This window comes from Glycine soja, chromosome 10 (assembly GCF_004193775.1).
Source record: "Glycine soja cultivar W05 chromosome 10, ASM419377v2, whole genome shotgun sequence".
NCBI lineage: Eukaryota > Viridiplantae > Streptophyta > Magnoliopsida > Fabales > Fabaceae > Glycine > Glycine soja.
This window is the reverse complement of record NC_041011.1, coordinates 22,186,978-22,206,994: the sequence shown is the minus strand read 5'-3', so window position 1 is coordinate 22,206,994 and position 20,017 is coordinate 22,186,978. Positions and strand designations below refer to the sequence as shown.

Sequence of the window (20,017 nt, the reverse complement as noted above, 5' to 3'; positions counted from 1 at the left end):
TTTGCTCGAACGAAAAAACCTCGCCGACCTACATTGTAAATTTTTATGGCAACGCCGAACAAAAAAGCATCCTCTACGGTAAAAAAAATATTATCGGCCAGCGTTTGTAAAAAAAATTGTGCAATGTCGGCTGAAAAATATCAGTCGCGGCTTTACAACGATCGATGGCGGCTATGGTATTTACTATTCAATATTTGGATAATGTCTATTAGGAAATGTTCGATCGGCGTCATCCGGTGATGCTTCTTTTTTAAACCACGATCGGCCATCTTTCTTGGCCGACGTCGGCAAGCATTTTTTCCGATACGTATTGGTGAATCATGTTTTTTTCCGACGTGGGCTAATGTTTTCCATGTCGAGTAAATGAAAACATGCAGGTGTCAGTCGAAACACAAATTCGGTTGAGCTAGTAAGAAAAAAGCTAGCCGACCTACATTGAAAATTTTATAGGCGACACCAACAACAAAACTTCCTTTACCGTAAAGAAATATTATCGGACAGCGTTTGTAAAAAAGCTTGCCCACTGTCGGCTGAAAAATAGCAGTCGGCGCTTTTTAACTACCGATGTCGGCTATTGTGTTTTCTATTCAATCCCTGAATAATATTAGGAAATGTTCGATCGGCGTCATCCGGTGTTGCTTCTTTTTTAAACTTAGATCGGTCATGATGTGAACCTGACTAGGAGCAGATCGTTTGATACAAGCTATAGAGTTTTGGATGACGCCACTTCCAATGAAGGAAGATAAGTCAGAGTAGACGCCACAAGGATTACCTTGATAAGTCTAAGATTGGTTCAACAGGGAACCCAGAGATAAACTCTTACCAAATTTTATCAAATGCCAAAAGTTTTTTTATTGAAAACAAAAACCAATACTTATAGTGTATATGAACAAAAAGATAAAAATAGACATGGGCCTTCTAAACAGTTTGGGCCAAAATTACAATAAATAAAAATTATAACTAAAACACGTATTTAACTTGGGCCTTCAAATTAATCTGGGCCTTCAGCAATAATTAATAGTCTTGATAGTGTCTCTGCCTCTGGGCCTTCATCCTTCTCCACTTGGGAGCTTTATCCTTCTCCACTTGGGCCTTCGCCCTTCTCCACTTGGGTCTTTAGCCTGTATTTGGCCAGTTTCAGGATTCTCATCATTCCCTCCTTCTTGGAAAACATTTGCCCTCAAATGTCGAACATCATCACCGGGTTCAAGTACCACTTCCTTCCTTTTCTTGTTGGCTTGCTTGGTATAGCTTTCATTCTTCTTTGCAATTTGCTCATTCACTTGGTCATACAATCTTTTCACATACTCAACTTTGGCATGTGCATCCTTACATTGAGTCTCTTGGGGATTGCTTTTGTAAGTTGGCCTGTTAGGTAATGAAGCTCCGGGGAGGAGATCAACTTGATGTTCTATGCCTCTTGAAGGTGGCAGTCCATGAGGAATCTCCTTAGGAAAGACATTTTTAAATTCCTGCAATAAGGGTTGAACAGTAGGAGAAATAGAAATAGTAAACTCATTAGAATTATCAGTAGAAATTTTACTGTCTTTGCAATACTATAGATTGAGTGGTTCATGAGCAGGTAACACTTTCCTCACTTCACTCGCCTCTGCAAAATAATTAAATTTTGTCTCATGTGTATCACTCTCTCTCTTATGTGTATCACTCTTTTCCTCGGGTGTATCACTCTTCTTTTTCATATTCCTTTGTGGTGCGTCACTATTTTCTTTCTCTTGTTCTCTCTTTTCTCTCATTCTGATTTGGTCATCACACACTTTTCTAGGGGATAGAGGTTTAAGAGTAAACAAGGAAGATTTGGCTATTCGTCTGTAGAGCTCTTCTTTGTTACGGTTCAACAAACGTTGCATTTGTGTAGTCATCGTGTCCAGAAATAAGCGCTGAGATCCGTCCAGTTGATGATATACACCACCATTGTCACTAGCTCTTGCCATGATTAAGGAACAAAGAATTTTGCAGTAATTTAAGAAAAAGATTCAGGACCTCACCACACTCTACTCACTTGTTTCTCTCTTTGATGGTAGTTCACTCGTGTTTGATGCTCTCAATATAGGCTTTTGTGTGATGTTTTCACTCTTGCCTTTTACCACTCACTCCCTCTTAAGTTCCTGGATGAATCAAATTAGACACACAAGGTATATAACATGAAAGACAGTTTAATTATCACAAACTGTGTAGCAGATTTAATTTGGATAACAAATCATATTTAATTTTGGTTAACAGATTAGACTTGATTTGGATATAGATTTGATTTGGATAACAGATTAGACTTGATTTGGATAGCAGATTGAATTTGATTTGGATAACAGATTAGACTTCATTTGATTTGGATAACAATTTTTTTATTTGATTTGGATAACAGATATGATAACAAATAAGATAATAGATAGGATAACAGATAAGATAACAGATATGACAAGTAAACTTCAAATGCTCATAACTTTTGCTACGGTTGTCCGTTTGAGGCCCACTATATATCAAAACGCTCAAAATTCATAGGAGAATCTAGATAAGGGGATTTGATCCACGATTTTATTTCCAAAAACACACCTCTAAATGCCTCAATTTCATGTTCAAAGATCAAACACCAACTTTTTTTCAAAATTTCTGCAACTTTTTTTTTTGACACAAAGTGTGATGAGGACATGACCAAGAGCAAGGGCAAGGATCCACTTGAAGGACTTGGAGGACCTATGACAAGGGCTAGAGCAAGGAAAGCCAAGGAAGCTCTTCAACAAGTGCTGTCCATACTATTTGAATACAAGCCCAAGTTTCAAGGAGAAAAGTCCAAGGTTGTGAGTTGTATCATGGCCCAAATGGAGGAGGACTAAATGACACCACTTTGTTTCAATTTTAGAGTGTTTAGTTTGTCTAAATAATGGCCCAATCCTTGTAAAGTTGGCTGACCAAAAATATGTTTTGGGTTAATCAACTAAAAGGGCTTTAGTTCAAGTTGTAATAAGGGCCCAATTGGCAACCTAGGCATCAGCCTTTTGGGAGACCAAATGGTGGCTGACTTGTTGGCTGTTGGGGGTGACTTTTGGTTGCCACAATTTCAGTTACACTCAGCCATTATGTTTTTTTTTAATTCCCTAGGTTAATGGCATTAAGTTATTTTAATTCTAGGTTAGTGGGTCATTACTAAAATCTGCTGTAAAGCTTCTATATAAGCTGAACCATTTTATCAATAAGGACAAGTTGAGTTTTATTCAGAAAATTAGAGTTTATCTCTTTTATCTTAGTGAGAGTGATTCTCCTAAATTCTTGAGTGATTCAAGAACACCTTGGCTGTATCAAAGGACTTTCACAACCTTTGTGTGTTGCCCTCGCTGGAAAGAGTGATTCTTTCCTTCCTTTCATCTTCACCCTTGTTCTTTCAAACCACAATTCCAGAAAATCCACCTCTGCCCAGAATTATCTCGTGGCCATAACTCCCATTTTACGCACTCAAATTAAGTAATTCTTGAGCCTAAATTGACTTTCAAAACGAGACCTTCCACCTCGTTTTGGAATCACCTCATTTGGAGCCCTGTAGCTTCAGTTATTGCCATTTCTATATTTCTGTCCAGCCACCACTTAACCTACGTTTTACCATCCCATTCATCCATTTTATGCCAAGAACCACCTTATTAAGACCCACGAAATTAACCACCTTATTTTCCATCCTTTTCCTTAATCAATTTCCGCATTTTCCATCAAGGTTTAATCCTAGACGATCCTAAGTCAGCCCTTGTGCCATGAGGATTCATATCATTTGGTATCAGAGCCAGGTTCTAGGATCAACACTTCCTTTGCTGTAAATATTGGGTAACATCCTTCTTTATTCTCTTTGCCATTTATATTACCTTCTTATTCATATTTTTTTTTTTTAGGCTGAACCATTGCAAAAGTTAAGCCTTTTGATCTCTTTGTTATAAAAAAAAAAAAAGAAGAAGCAGAATTTCGTATAAGCAAAATTAAAAAAAAAATAAAAATTGGGCTGAATGGTTCATGCTTGAAGAACTTTTAAAAAAAAATCTCTTTAAGGTAATATATTGGTTGCATGAAGGAATGTTACCTGAATTCCTAAATTCTGAATTTTATTTCCTTCATTTGTGCCTAAAAACATTGTTAGCCTTTTTCCTTGTTAACCTTTTCCTTGTCTCTCTAGCCTTACCTTACACATATTGGTGAATTGTTCTTTGTTGTGGCCATAATCTCTTGAATTGCCTAAGAACTCAAGGGGAATTAGAGTGGTAAAAGGCAAGAGTGTTTCATTAGAGAAAAGCCATCATTGTGTGATAAACTTGAGTGGGTGAGGTATTCAAACAACAACTATAATTGTCTTGTTACGTTTGATTTGTTTGTTTGAGATGTCAGGTACTAATCCTAATGATGGAGTGGGGCTTTCGCAATTCCAAATGCAAGCTTTGATGCAACATTTGGAGAGGTTAATGAAACAACGAGATGATGCGCTCCATGAGAGGTTGGATCAAATGGAGAATAGAGATCATAATGAAGAAGAAAGGAGGAGAAGAGGGAATGATGGTGTTCCTAGACAAAACCGAATTGATGGTATTAAACTCAACATTCCTCCATTTAAAGGAAAGAATGATCCGGAGGCCTACTTGGAGTGGGAGATGAAAATAGAGCATTTTTCTCATGCAACAACTATGAGGAGGACCAAAAGGTGAAGCGTGCCGCCATGGAGTTTTCCGACTATGCTCTTGTGTGGTGGAACAAGCTACAAAAGGAGAGAGCAAGAAATGAAGAGCTGGTTGATACATGGACGGAGATGAAAAAGATCATGAGGAAGCGATATGTGCCGGCTAGTTACTCAAGGGACTTGAAATTCAAGCTCCAAAAACTAACCCAAGGCAACAAGGGGGTTGAGGAGTATTTCAAGGAAATGGATGTGCTCATGATTCAAGCAAATATTGAAGAAGATGAGGAGGTAACTATGGCTCGATTTCTTAATGGTTTGACTAATGATATCCGTGATATTGTTGAGCTGCAGGAGTTTATTGAAATGGATGATTTGCTTCACAAAGCAATCCAACTAGAGCAACAATTAAAAAGGAAAGGAGTGGCTAAGAGGAGTTTTACCAACTTTGGTTCTTCTAGTTGGAAAGACAAAGGTAAGAAAGATGGGGCTGCTACTTCTAGTAGTTCCACACCTATCCCATCAAAAACTCGCTCAAAGTCCCAAGAGGAACCCTCTAAAAGGAGTAGAGATGTGAAGTGTTTCAAGTGCCAAGGCCTAGGACACTATGCTTATGAGTGCCCTAACAAAAGGTCCATGGTTCTTAGAGATGGAGAATATATAAGTGAATCCGATGTTGAAGAAGAAGAGGAGAGTGAATACGTAGAGGAAGAGGAGACTCCGGAGGGAGATTTGTTGATGATTAGGCGGTTACTTGGTGGTCAATTGAAGCATGAGGAGGAGAGCCAAAGAGAAAACATCTTTCACACTAGATGTTTAATCAATGGCAAGGTGTGCATGGTGATCATTGATGGAGGTAGTTGCACCAATGTGGCTAGTGCTAGATTAGTGTCAAAGCTAAATTTAGCTACTAAACCACATCCTAGGCCATACAAACTTCAATGGCTTAGTAAGGATGGGGAGGTGCAAGTGAGGCAGCAAGTTGAAGTGGACGTTTCCATTGGGAAATACAATGATAAGGTACTTTGTGATGTTGTTCCTATGGAGGCCAGTCACTTACTTTTGGGGAGACCATGGCAATTTGATAAAAGAGTCAATCATGACGGTTACACCAACAAGATCTCTTTCATGCAGCAAGACAAAAAGATTGTGCTCAAGCCATTGAGTCCACAAGAAGTGTGTGAGGATCAAAAGAAAATGAGAGAAAAACTTCTTCAAGAGAAAAGAGAAAAAGAAAAGGTGAGCAAAACACTTGAGAGTGAGAAAAAGAGGGAAACACTTGAGAGGAAAAAGAGTTATTTTAATTGTAGGTTAGTGGGTCATTACAAAAATCTGTTGTAAAGCTTTTATATAAGCTGAACCATTTTATCAATAAAGACAAGTTGAGTTTTATTCAGAAAATTAGAGTTTATCTCTTTTATCTTAGTGAGAGTGATTCTCGTAAGTTCTTGAGTAATTCAAGAACACCCTGGCTGTATCAAAGGACTTTCACAACCTTTGTGTGTTGCCCTCGCCGGAAAGAGTGATTTTTTCCTTCCTTTCATCTTCAACCTTGTTCTTTAAAACCACAATTCCAGAAATCCACTTCTGCCCAGAATTATCTTGATGAGGACATGTTCAAGAGCAAGGGCAAGGATCCACTTGAAGGACTTGGAGGACCTATGACAAGGGCTAGAGCAAGGAAAGCCAAGGAAGCTCTTCAACAAGTGTTGTCCATACTATTTGAATACAAGCCCAAGTTTCAAGGAGAAAAGTCCAAGGTTGTGAGTTGTATCATGGCCCAAATGGAGGAGGACTAAATGACACCACTTTGTCTCAATTTTAGAGTGTTTAGTTTGTCTAAATAATGGCCCAATCCTTGTAAAGTTGGCTGACCAAAAATATGTTTTGGGTTAATCAACTAAAAGGGCTTTAGTTAGTTTAGTTCAAGTTGAAATAAGGGCCCAATTGGCAACCTAGGCATCAGCCTTTTGGGAGACCAAATGGTGGCTGACTTGTTGGCTGTTGGGGGTGACTTTTGGTTGCCACAATTTCAGTTACACTCAGCCATTAAGTTTTTTTCAATTCCCTAGGTTAATGGCATTAAGTTATTTTAATTCTAGGTTAGTGGGTCATTACTAAAATCTGCTGTAAAGCTTCTATATAAGCTTAACCATTTTATCAATAAAGACAAGTTGAGTTTTATTCAGAAAATTAGAGTTTATCTCTTTTATCTTAATGAGAGTGATTCTGCTAAATTCTTGAGTGATTCAAGAACACCTTGGCTGTATCAAAGGACTTTCACAACCTTTGTGTGTTGCCCTCGCTGGAAAGAGTGATTCTTTCCTTCCTTTCATCTTCACCCTTGTTCTTTCAAACCACAATTCCAGAAAATCCACCTCTGCCCAGAATTATCTCGTGGCCATAACTCCCATTTTACGCACTCAAATTAAGTGATTCTTGAGCCTAAATTGACTTTCAAAACGAGACCTTTCACCTCGTTCTGGAATCACCTCATTTGGAGCCCTGTAGCTTCAGTTATTGCCATTTCTATATTTCTGTCCAGCCACCACTTAACCTACATTTTACCATCCCATTCATCCATTTTATGCCAAGAACCACCTTATTAAGACCCACGAAATTAACCACCTTATTTTCCATCCTTTCCTTAATCAATTTCCGCATTTTCCATCAAGGTTTAATCCTAGACGATCCTAAGTCAGCCCTTGTGCCATGAGGGTTCATATCATTTGATATCAGAGCTCCGGTTCTAGGATCAACACTTCCTTTGCTGGAAATATTGGGTAGCATCCTTCTGTATTCTCTTTGCCATTTATATTACCATCTTATTCATATATTTTTTTTTAGGCTGAACCATTGCAAAAGTTAAGCCTTTTGATCGCTTTGATATAAAAAAAAAAGAAGCAGAATTTCGTATAAGCAAAATTTAAAAAAAAAATAAAATTGGGCTGAATGGTTCATGCTTGAAGAACTTTTAAAAAAAAACTCTTTAAGGTAATATATTGGTTGCATGAAGGATTGTTACTTGAATTCCTAAATTCTGAATTTTATTTCCTTCATTTGTGCCTAAAAACATTGTTAGCCTTTTTCTTGGTTAACCTTTTCCTTGTCTCTCTAGCCTTACCTTACACATATTGGTGAATTGTTCTTTGTTGTGGCCATAATCTCTTGAATTGCCTAAGAACTCAAGGGGAATTAGAGTGGTAAAAGGCAAGAGTGTTTCATTAGAGAAAAGCCATAATTGTGTGATACACTTGAGTGGGTGAGGTATTCAAACAGAAACTATAATTGTCTTGTTACGTTTGATTTGTTTGTTTGAGATGTCAGGTACTAATCCTAATGATGAATTGGGGCTTTCGCAATTCCAAATGCAAGCTTTGATGCAACATTTGGAGAGGTTAATGAAACAACGAGATGATGCGCTCCATGAGAGGTTGGATCAAATGGAGAATAGAGATCATAATGAAGAAGAAAGGAGGAGAAGAGGGAATGATGGTGTTCCTAGACAAAACCGAATTGATGGTATTAAACTCAACATTCCTCCATTTAAAGGAAAGAATGATCCGGAGGCCTACTTGGAGTGGGAGATGAAAATAGAGCATGTTTTCTCATGCAACAACTATGAGGAGGACCAGAAGGTGAAGCTTGCCGCCACAGAGTTTTCCGACTATGCTCTTGTGTGGTGGAACAAGCTACAAAAGGAGAGAGCAAGAAATGAAGAGCCAATGGTTGATACATGGACGGAGATGAAAAAGATCATGAGGAAGCGGTATGTGCCGGCTAGTTACTCAAGGGACTTGAAATTCAAGCTCCAAAAACTAACCCAAGGCAACAAGGGGGTTGAGGAGTATTTCAAGGAAATGGATGTGCTCATGATTCAAGCAAATATTGAAGAAGATGAGGAGGTAACTATGGCTCGATTTCTTAATGGTTTGACTAATGATATCCGTGATATTGTTGAGCTGCAGGAGTTTGTTGAAATGGATTATTTGCTTCACAAAGCAATCCAAGTGGAGCAACAATTAAAAAGGAAGGGAGTGGCTAAGAGGAGTTTTACCAACTTTGATTCTTCTGGTTGGAAAGACAAAGGTAAGAAAGATGGGGCTGCTACTTCTAGTAGTTCCACACCTATCCCATCAAAAACTCGCTCAAAGTCCCAAGAGGAACCCTCTAAAAGGAGTAGAGATGTGAAGTGTTTCAAGTGCCAAGGCCTAGGACACTATGCTTATGAGTGCCCTAACAAAAGGTCCATGGTTCTTAGAGATGGAGAATATATAAGTGAATCTGATGTTGAAGAGGAAGAGGAGAGTGAGTACGTAGAGGAAGAGGAGACTCCGGAGGGAGATTTGTCGATGATTAGGCGGTTACTTGGTGGTCAATTGAAGCATGAGGAGGAGAGCCAAAGAGAAAACATCTTTCACACTAGATGTTTAATCAATGGCAAGGTGTGCATGGTGATCATTGATGGAGGTAGTTGCACCAATGTGGCTAGTTCTAGATTAGTGTCAAAGCTAAATTTAGCTACTAAACCACATCCTAGGCCATACAAACTTCAATGGCTTAGTAAGGATGGGGAGGTGCAAGTGAGGCAGCAAGTTGAAGTGGACGTTTCCATTGGGAAATACAATGATAAGGTACTTTGTGATGTTGTTCCTATGGAGGCCAGTCACTTACTTTTGGGTAGACCATGGCAATTTGATAAAAGAGCCAATCATGACGGTTACACCAACAAGATCTCTTTCATGCACCAAGACAAAAAGATTGTGCTCAAGCCATTGAGTCCACAAGAAGTGTGTGAGGATCAAAAGAAAATGAGAGAAAAACTTCTTCAAGAGAAAAAAGAAAAAGAAAAAGTGAGCAAAACACTTGAGAGTGAGAAAAAGAGGGAAACACTTGAGAGGAAAAAGAGTGAACAAAAGAAGAGTGAAACACTTGAAGTGAGGGAGAGCTATTTAGCCACAAAAAGTGAGGTCAAGAGGTTGTTTCGTGCTAAACAGTCACTCTATATCTTGTTTTGCAAAAATCAGATTTTGACCACTAACACTTTTGATGATTTTGAAGTGCCTTCTAGTGTTAAAACTCTTTTTGCAGGATTTTCAAGACATGTTTCCACCAAATGTGCCAAGTGGACTACCACCTTTGAGGGGAATTGAGCATCAAATTGATCTCATTCCAGGAGCTTCTTTGCCCAATAGGCCAGCCTATAGAAGTAATCCACAAGAAACCAAAGAGATTCAAAGACAAGTGGATGAACTCATTAGCAAAGGTTGGGTAAGAGATAGTATGAGTCCTTGTGCTGTCCCAGTGATTTTGGTCCCTAAAAAGGATGGGACATGGCGCATGTGTTCCGATTGTAGAGCCCTTAATAACATCACCTTTAAATATAGGCATCCTATACCTAGGCTTGATGATTTGCTTGATGAATTGCATGGTGCATGTTACTTCTCTAAAATCGATTTAAAAAGTGGATACAATCAAATTAGGATTAGAGAAGGGGATGAATGGAAAACTGCTTTTAAAACAAAATATGGTTTGTATGAATGGTAGGTTATGCCTTTTGGCCTAACTAACGCTCCTAGCACTTTCATGAGATTAATGAACCATATCTTGAGAGAGTTCATAGGAAAGTTTGTTGTGGTGTACTTTGATGATATTCTTATCCATAGCACTTCACTTGATTTGCATATTGATCATTTAAAATCTGTCTTGACTGTGCTTAGAAAAGAACAATTGTATGCCAATCTTGAAAAATGCATCTTTTGTACTAACCATGTTGTGTTTCTTGGTTTTGTTGTGAGTTCAAAAGGAGTGCAAGTTGATGAGGAGAAGGTTAGGGCTATTCAAGAATGGCCTACACCTAAGTCTGTGACCGAGGTGAGGAGTTTTCATGGCTTAGCAAGTTTTTATAGACGATTTGTGAAGGATTTTAGCACATTGGCAACACCTCTCAATGAAGTGCTCAAGAAAAATGTTGGTTTCAAATGGGGAGAGAAACAAGAAGAAGCTTTCAATGTTCTTAAGCAAAAGCTAACTAATGCCCCCATACTTGCGTTGCCAAACTTTCAAAAATCTTTTGAAATTGAGTGTGATGCTTCAAATGTTGGGATTGGGGCTGTGTTGATGCAAGAAGGCCATCCAATTGCTTATTTTAGTGAAAAGTTAAGTGGTCCTACCCTTAACTATTCAACTTATGATAAGGAGTTGTATGCCTTAGTACGGGCTTTGAAAACATGGCAACACTACCTTTATCCCAAGGAATTTGTCATTCATAGTGACCATGAGTCCCTCAAATATATCAAGGGGCAAGGCAAGCTTAACAAAAGGCATGCGAAGTGGGTGGAATTCCTAGAGCAATTCCCTTATGTTATCAAACATAAAAAGGGAAAAGGTAATATTGTAGCCGATGCTCTTTCTCGGCGTCATGCATTACTTTCTATGCTTGAAACAAAATTGATTGGTCTTGAATGTTTGAAAAGCATGTATGAAAATGATGAAACTTTTGGAGAAATTTTAAAAAATTGTGAAAATTTTTCAGAAAATGGTTTCTTTAGACATGAAGGCTTTCTTTTCAAAGAAAACAAATTGTGTGTGCCTAAATGTTCTACTAGAAATTTGCTTGTTTGTGAAGCACATGAAGGAGGTTTAATGGGGCATTTTGGGGTCCAAAAGACTCTAGAAACATTACAAGAACATTTTTATTGGCCTCATATGAAAAAGGATGTGCCGAAATTTTGTGAACATTGCATTGTATGTAAAAAGGCAAAGTCTAAGGTAAAGCCTCATGGATTGTATACTCCATTGCCAATTCCGGAGTATCCTTGGATTGATTTATCCATGGATTTTGTTTTGGGGCTGCCAAAAACAAGCAATGGTAGAGATTCCATTTTTGTGGTTGTTGATAGGTTTTCTAAAATGGCTCATTTTATTCCATGTAAAAAAGTTGATGATGCTTCCCATGTGGCTGATTTGTTTTTCAAGGAGATTGTGAGACTCCATGGTTTGCCAAGGAGCATTGTTAGTGATAGGGACTCTAAGTTCCTAAGCCATTTTTGGAGGACTTTGTGGAGCAAGTTGGGCACTAAATTGTTATTTTCAACCCCTTGTCACCCACAAACCGATGGGCAAACGGAAGTTGTTAATAGGACTTTGGGAACTTTGCTTAGGACAGTTTTGAGGAAGAACTTAAAAACTTGGGAAGCTTGTTTACCCCATGTTGAATTTGCTTACAATAGAGCTGTTCATAGCACCACTAATTGTTCTCCTTTTGAAGTTGTTTATGGTTTTAACCCACTAACTCCTCTTGATCTTTTGCCTATGCCTAATGTTTCTGTTTTTAAGCATAAAGAAGGTCAAGCAAAGGCGGACTATGTGAAGAAGCTTCATGAGAGAGTCAAAGATCAAATTGAGAGGAAAAATAAAAGCTATGCTAAACAAGCCAACAAAGGGAGAAAGAAGGTTGTCTTCGAACCCGGAGATTGGGTTTGGGTGCACATGAGAAAAGAAAGGTTTCCGGAACAAAGGAAATCAAAGCTTCAACCAAGGGGAGATGGACCATTTCAAGTGCTTGAAAGAATCAATGACAATGCTTACAAAGTTGAGCTGCCCGGTGAGTATAATGTTAGTTCCACCTTCAATGTCTCTGATTTATCTCTTTTTGATGCAGATGGAGAATCCGATTTGAGGACAAATCCTTCTCAAGAGGGAGAGAATGATGAGGACATGACCAAGAGCAAGGGCAAGGATCCACTTGAAGGACTTGGAGGACCTATGACAAGGGCTAGAGCAAGGAAAGCCAAGGAAGCTCTTCAACAAGTGTTGTCCATACTATTTGAATACAAGCCCAAGTTTCAAGGAGAAAAGTCCAAGGTGAGTTGTATCATGGCCCAAATGGAGGAGGACTAAATGACACCACTTTGTTTCAATTTTAGAGTGTTTAGTTTGTCTAAATAATGGCCCAATCCTTGTAAAGTTGGCTGACCAAAAATATGTTTTGGGTTAATCAACTAAAAGGGCTTTAGTTCAAGTTGTAATAAGGGCCCAATTGGCAACCTAGGCATCAGCCTTTTGGGAGACCAAATGGTGGCTGACTTGTTGGCTGTTGGGGGTGACTTTTGGTTGCCACAATTTCAGTTACACTCAGCCATTAAGTTTGTTTTAATTCCCTAGGTTAATGGCATTAAGTTATTTTAATTCTAGGTTAGTGGGTCATTACTAAAATCTGCTGTAAAGCTTCTATATAAGCAGAACCATTTTATCAATAAGGACAAGTTGAGTTTTATTCAGAAAATTAGAGTTTATCTCTTTTATCTTAGTGAGAGTGATTCTCCTAAATTCTTGAGTGATTCAAGAACACCTTGGCTGTATCAAAGGACTTTCACAACCTTTGTGTGTTGCCCTCGCTGGGAAGAGTGATTCTTTCCTTCCTTTCATCTTCACCCTTGTTCTTTCAAACCACAATTCCAGAAAATCCACCTCTGCCCAGAATTATCTCGTGGCCATAACTCCAATTTTACGCACTCAAATTAAGTGATTCTTGAGCCTAAATTGAATTCCAAAACGAGAGCTTCCACCTCGTTTTGGAATCACTTCATTTGGAGCCGTGTAGCTTCCGTTATTGCCATTTCTATATTTCTGTCCAGCCACCACATAACCTACATTTTACCATCCCATTCATCCATTTTATGCCAAAAACCACCTTATTAAGACCCACGAAATTAACCACCTTATTTTCCATCCTTTCCTTAATCAATTTCCGCATTTTCCATCAAGGTTTAATCCTAGACGATCCTAAGTTAGCCCTTGTGCCATGAGGGTTCATATCATTTGGTAATCAGAGCTCCAGTTCTAGGATCAACACTTCCTTTGCTGGAAATATTGGGTAACATCCTTCTTTATTCTCTTTGCCATTTATATTACCTTCTTATTCATATATATTTTTTTAGGCTGAACCATTGCAAAAGTTAAGCCTTTTGATCTCTTTGTTATAAAAAAAAAAAAAAAAATTGGGCTGAATGGTTCATGCTTGAAGAACTTTAAAAAAAATCTCTTTAAGGTAATATATTGGTTGCATGAAGGATTTTTACTTGAATTCCTAAATTCTGAATTTTATTTCCTTCATTTGTGCCTAAAAACATTGTTAGCCTTTTTCTTGGTTAACCTTTTCCTTGTCTCTCTAGCCTTACCTTACACATATTGGTGAATTGTTCTTTGTTGTGGCCATAATCTCTTGAATTGCCTAAGAACTCAAGGGGAATTAGAGTGGTAAAAGGCAAGAGTGTTTCATTAGAGAAAAGCCATAATTGTGTGATACACTTGAGTGGGTGAGGTATTCAAACAGCAACTATAATTGTCTTGTTACGCTTGATTTGTTTGTTTGAGATGTCAGGTACTAATCCTAATGATGGAGTGGGGCTATCGCAATTCCAAATGCAAGCTTTGATGCAACATTTGGAGAGGTTAATGAAACAACGAGATGATGCGCTCCATGAGAGGTTGCATCAAATGGAGAATAGAGATCATAATGAAGAGGAAAGGAGGAGAAGAGGGAATGATGGTGTTCCTAGACAAAACCGAATTGATGGTATTAAACTCAACATTCCTCCATTTAAAGGAAAGAATGATCCGGAGGCCTACTTGGAGTGGGAGATGAAAATAGAGCATGTTTTCTCATGCAACAACTATGAGGAGGACCAAAAGGTGAAGCTTGCCGCCACGGAGTTTTCCGACTATGCTCTTGTGTGGTGGAACAAGCTACAAAAGGAGAGAGCAAGAAACGAAGAGCCAATGGTTGATACATGGACAGAGATGAAAAAGATCATGAGGAAGCGGTATGTGCCGGCTAGTTACTCAAGGGACTTGAAATTCAAGCTTCAAAAACTAACCCAAGGCAACAAGGGGGTTGAGGAGTATTTCAAGGAAATGGATGTGCTCATGATTCAAGCAAATATTGAAGAAGATGAGGAGGTAACTATGGCTCGATTTCTTAATGGTTTGACTAATGATATCCGTGATATTGTTGAGCTGCAGGAGTTTGTTGAAATGGATGATTTGCTTCACAAAGCAATCCAAGTGGAGCAACAATTAAAAAGGAAGGGAGTGGCTAAGAGGAGTTTTACCAACTTTGATTCTTCTGGTTGGAAAGACAAAGGTAAGAAAGATGGGGCTGCTACTTCTAGTAGTTCCACACCTATCCCATCAAAAACTCGCTCAAAGTCCCAAGAGGAACCCTCTTAAAGGAGTAGAGATGTGAAGTGTTTCAAGTGCCAAGGCCTAGGACACTATGCTTATGAGTGCCCTAACAAAAGGTCCATGGTTCTTAGAGATGGAGAATATATAAGTGAATCTGATGTTGAAGAGGAAGAGGAGAGTGAGTATGTAGAGGAAGAGGAGACTCCGGAGGGAGATTTGTTGATGATTAGGCGGTTACTTGGTGGTCAATTGAAGCATGAGGAGGAGAGCCAAAGAGAAAACATCTTTCACACTAGATGTTTAATCAATGGCAAGGTGTGCATGGTGATCATTGATGGAGGTAGTTGCACCAATGTGGCTAGTGCTAGATTAGTGTCAAAGCTAAATTTAGCTACTAAACCACATCCTAGGCCATACAAACTTCAATGGCTTAGTAAGGATGGGGAGGTGCAAGTGAGGCAGCAAGTGGATGTGGACGTTTCCATTGGGAAATACAATGATAAGGTACTTTGTGATGTTGTTCCTATGGAGGCCAGTCACTTACTTTTGGGGAGACCATGGCAATTTGATAAAAGAGCCAATCATGACGGTTACACCAACAAGATCTCTTTCATGCACCAAGACGTGTGTGAGGATCAAAAGAAAATGAGAGAAAAACTTCTTCAAGAGAAAAGAGAAAAAGAAAAAGTGAGCAAAACACTTGAGAGTGAGAAAAAGAGGGAAACACTTGAGAGGAAAAAGAGTGAACAAAAGAAGAGTGAAACACTTGAAGTGAGGGAGAGCTATTTAGCCACAAAAAGTGAGGTCAAGAGGTTGTTTCGTGCTAAACAGTCACTATATATCTTGTGTTGCAAAAATCAGATTTTGACCACTAACACTTTTGATGATTTTGAAGTGCCTTCTAGTGTTAAAACTCTTTTGCAGGATTTTCAAGACATGTTTCCACCAAATGTGCCAAATGGACTACCACCTTTGAGGGGAATTGAGCATCAAATTGATCTCATTCCGGGAGCTTCTTTGCCCAATAGGCCAGCCTATAGAAGTAATCCACAAGAAACCGAAGAGATTCAAAGACAAGTGGATGAACTCATTAGCAAAGGTTGGGTAAGAGATAGTATGAGTCCTTGTGCTGTCCCAGTGATTTTGGTCCCTAAAAAGGATGGGACATGGCGCATGTGTTCCGATTGTAGAGCCCTTAATAACATCACCATTAAATATAGGCATCCTATACCTAGGCTTGATGATTTGCTTGATGAATTGCATGGTGCATGTTACTTCTCTAAAATCGATTTAAAAAGTGGATACAATCAAATTAGGATTAGAGAAGGGGATGAATGGAAAACTGCTTTTAAAACAAAATATGGTTTGTATGAATGGTTGGTTATGCCTTTTGGCCTAACTAACGCTCCTAGCATTTTCATGAGACTAATGAACCATATCTTGAGAGAGTTCATAGGAAAGTTCGTTGTGGTGTACTTTGATGATATTCTTATCTATAGCACTTCACTTGATTTGCATATTGATCATTTAAAATCTGTCTTGACTGTGCTTAGAGAAGAACAATTGTATGCCAATCTTGAAAAATGCATCTTTTGTACTAACCATGTTGTGTTTCTTGGTTTTGTTGTGAGTTCAAAAGGAGTGCAAGTTGATGAGGAGAAGGTTAGGGCCATTCAAGAATGGCCTACACCTAAGTCCGTGACCGAGGTGAGGAGTTTTCATGGCTTAGAAAGTTTTTATAGACGATTTGTGAAGGATTTTAGCACATTGGCAGCACCTCTCAATGAAGTGCTCAAGAAAAATGTTGGTTTCAAATGGGGAGAGAAACAAGAAGAAGCTTTCAATGTTCTTAAGCAAAAGCTAACTAATGCCCCCATACTTGCGTTGCCAAACTTTCAAAAATCTTTTGAAATTGAGTGTGATGCTTCAAATGTTGGGATTGGGGCTGTGTTGATGCAAGAAGGCCATCCAATTGCTTATTTTAGTGAAAAGTTAAGTGGTCCTACCCTTAACTATTCAACTTATGATAAGGAGTTGTATGCCTTAGTACGGGCTTTGAAAACATGGCAACACTACCTTTATCCCAAGGAATTTGTCATTCATAGTGACCATGAGTCCCTCAAATATATCAAGGGGCAAGGCAAGCTTAACAAAAGGCATGCGAAGTGGGTGGAATTCCTAGAGCAATTCCCTTATGTTATCAAACATAAAAAGGGAAAAGGTAATATTGTAGCCGATGCTCTTTCTCGGCGTCATGCATTACTTTCTATGCTTGAAACAAAATTGATTGGTCTTGAATGTTTGAAAAGCATGTATGAAAATGATGAAACTTTTGGAGAAATTTTAAAAAATTGTGAAAAATTTTCAGAAAATGGTTTCTTTAGACATGAAGGCTTTCTTTTCAAAGAAAACAAATTGTGTGTGCCTAAATGTTCTACTAGAAATTTGCTTGTTTCTGAAGCACATGAAGGAGGTTTAATGGGGCATTTTGGGGTCCAAAAGACTCTAGAAACATTACAAGAACATTTTTATTGGCCTCATATGAAAAAGGATGTGCTGAAATTTTGTGAACATTGCATTGTATGTAAAAAGGCAAAGTCTAAGGTAAAGCCTCATGGATTGTATACTCCATTGCCAATTCCGGAGTATCCTTGGATTGATTTATCCATGGATTTTGTTTTGGGGCTGCCAAAAACAAGCAATGGTAGAGATTCCATTTTTGTGGTTGTTGATAGGTTTTCTAAAATGGCTCATTTTATTCCATGTAAAAAAATTGATGATGCTTCCCATGTGGCTGATTTGTTTTTCAAGGAGATTGTGAGACACCATGGTTTGCCAAGGAGCATTGTTAGTGATAGGGACTCTAAGTTCCTAAGCCATTTTTGGAGGACTTTGTGGAGCAAGTTGGGCACTAAATTGTTATTTTCAACCACTTGTCACCCACAAACCGATGGGCAAACGGAAGTTGTTAATAGGACTTTGGGAACTTTGCTTAGGACAGTTTTGAGGAAGAACTTAAAAACTTGGGAAGCTTGTTTACCCCATGTTGAATTTGCTTACAATAGAGCTGTTCATAGCACCACTAATTGTTCTCCTTTTGAAGTTGTTTATGGTTTTAACCCACTAACTCCTCTTGATCTTTTGCCTATGCCTAATGTTTCTGTTTTTAAGCATAAAGAAGGTCAAGCAAAGGCGGACTATGTGAAGAAGCTTCATGAGAGAGTCAAAGATCAAATTGAGAGGAAAAATAAAAGCTATGCTAAACAAGCCAACAAAGGGAGAAAGAAGGTTGTCTTCGAACCCGGAGATTGGGTTTGGGTGCACATGAGAAAAGAAAGGTTTCCGGAACAAAGGAAATCAAAGCTTCAACCAAGGGGAGATGGACCATTTCAAGTGCTTGAAAGAATCAATGACAATGCTTACAAAGTTGAGCTGCCCAGTGAGTATAATGTTAGTTCCACCTTCAATGTCTCTGATTTATCTCTTTTTGATGCAGATGGAGAATCCGATTTGAGGACAAATCCTTCTCAAGAGGGAGAGAATGATGAGGACATGTTCAAGAACAAGGGCAAGGATCCACTTGAAGGACTTGGAGGACCTATGACAAGGGCTAGAGCAAGGAAAGCCAAGGAAGCTCTTCAACAAGTGTTGTCCATACTATTTGAATACAAGCCCAAGTTTCAAGGAGAAAAGTCCAAGGTTGTGAGTTGTATCATGGCCCAAATGGAGGAGAACTAAATGACACCACTTTGTCTCAATTTTAGAGTGTTTAGTTTGTCTAAATAATGGCCCAATCCTTGTAAAGTTGGCTGACCAAAAATATGTTTTGGGTTAATCAACTAAAAGGGCTTTAGTTAGGTTTAGTTCAAGTTGTAATAAGGGCCCAATTGGCAACCTAGGCATCAGCCTTTTGGGAGACCAAATGGTGGCTGACTTGTTGGCTGTTGGGGGTGACTTTTGGTTGCCACAATTTCAGTTACACTCAGCCATTAAGTTTTTTTTAATTCCCTAGGTTAATGGCATTAAGTTATTTTAATTCTAGGTTAGTGGGTCATTACTAAAATCTGCTGTAAAGCTTCTATATAAGCTGAACCATTTTATCAATAAAGACAAGTTGAGTTTTATTCAGAAAATTAGAGTTTATCTCTTTTATCTTAGTGAGAGTGATTCTCCTAAATTCTTGAGTGATTCAAGAACACCTTGGCTGTATCAAAGGACTTTCACAACCTTTGTGTGTTGCCCTCGCTGGAAAGAGTGATTCTTTCCTTCCTTTCATCTTCACCCTTGTTCTTTCAAACCACAATTCCAGAAAATCCACCTCTGCCCAGAATTATCTCGTGGCCATAACTCCCATTTTACGCACTCAAATTAAGTGATTCTTGAGCCTAAATTGAATTCCAAAACGAGAGCTTCCACCTCGTTTTGGAATCACCTCATTTGGAGCCCTGTAGCTTCCGTTATTGCCATTTCTATATTTCTGTCCAGCCACCACTTAACCTACGTTTTACCATCCCATTCATCCATTTTATGCCAAAAACCACCTTATTAAGACCCACGAAATTAACCACCTTATTTTCCATCCTTTCCTTAATCAATTTCCACATTTTCCATCAAGGTTTAATCCTAGACGATCCTAAGTCAGCCCTTGTGCCATGAGGGTTCATATCATATCTCGTGGCCATAACTCCCATTTTACGCACTCAAATTAAGTAATTCTTGAGCCTAAATTAAATTTCAAAACGAGACCTTTCACCTCGTTTTGGAATCACCTCATTTGGAGCCCTATAGCTTGAGTTATTGCCATTTCTATATTTCTGTCCAGCCACCACTTAACCTACGTTTTACCATCCCATTAATCCATTTTATGCCAAGAACCACCTTATTAAGACCCACGAAATTAACCACCTTATTTTCCATCAAGGTTTAATCCTAGACAATCCTAAGTCAGCCCTTGTGCCATGAGGGTTCATATCAATACCAGATGATGTGAATCTTATGGGGCGGAACGTTTGATACAGGCTAAGGAGATTTGGATGACGCCACTTCCAGTGAAGGAAGATAAGTCAGGGTAGACGCCACTTCCGGTGAAGGAAGATAAGTCCGGGTAGATGCCACAAGGATTACCTTGATAAGTCTGATGTTGGTTCAACAAGGAACCCAGAGAGAAAC

At 38.7% G+C, this 20,017-nt stretch overlaps 1 protein-coding gene and 1 pseudogene across 1 annotated transcript in view; both read left to right on the top strand.

Annotated features, from left to right (window-relative positions):
• The window catches only part of LOC114371524, a gene marked incomplete at its 3' end in the record, with an annotated part of 31,993 nt that extends 19,719 nt beyond the window's left edge, over positions 1–12,274 (top strand). The window contains exons 7-11 of the mRNA XM_028328939.1: positions 8,302–9,366; positions 9,752–9,998; positions 10,446–11,081; positions 11,214–11,988; positions 12,145–12,274. Of these exons, the coding sequence (XP_028184740.1) occupies positions 8,302–9,366; positions 9,752–9,998; positions 10,446–11,081; positions 11,214–11,988; positions 12,145–12,274 (2,853 nt within the window). The remainder of the gene's footprint in view (positions 1–8,301; positions 9,367–9,751; positions 9,999–10,445; positions 11,082–11,213; positions 11,989–12,144) is intronic.
• A 2,085-nt stretch (positions 12,275–14,359) lies between these two features.
• On the top strand, positions 14,360–18,295 carry LOC114371165 (annotated as a pseudogene).
• The last annotated feature ends 1,722 nt before the right edge of the window (positions 18,296–20,017 follow it).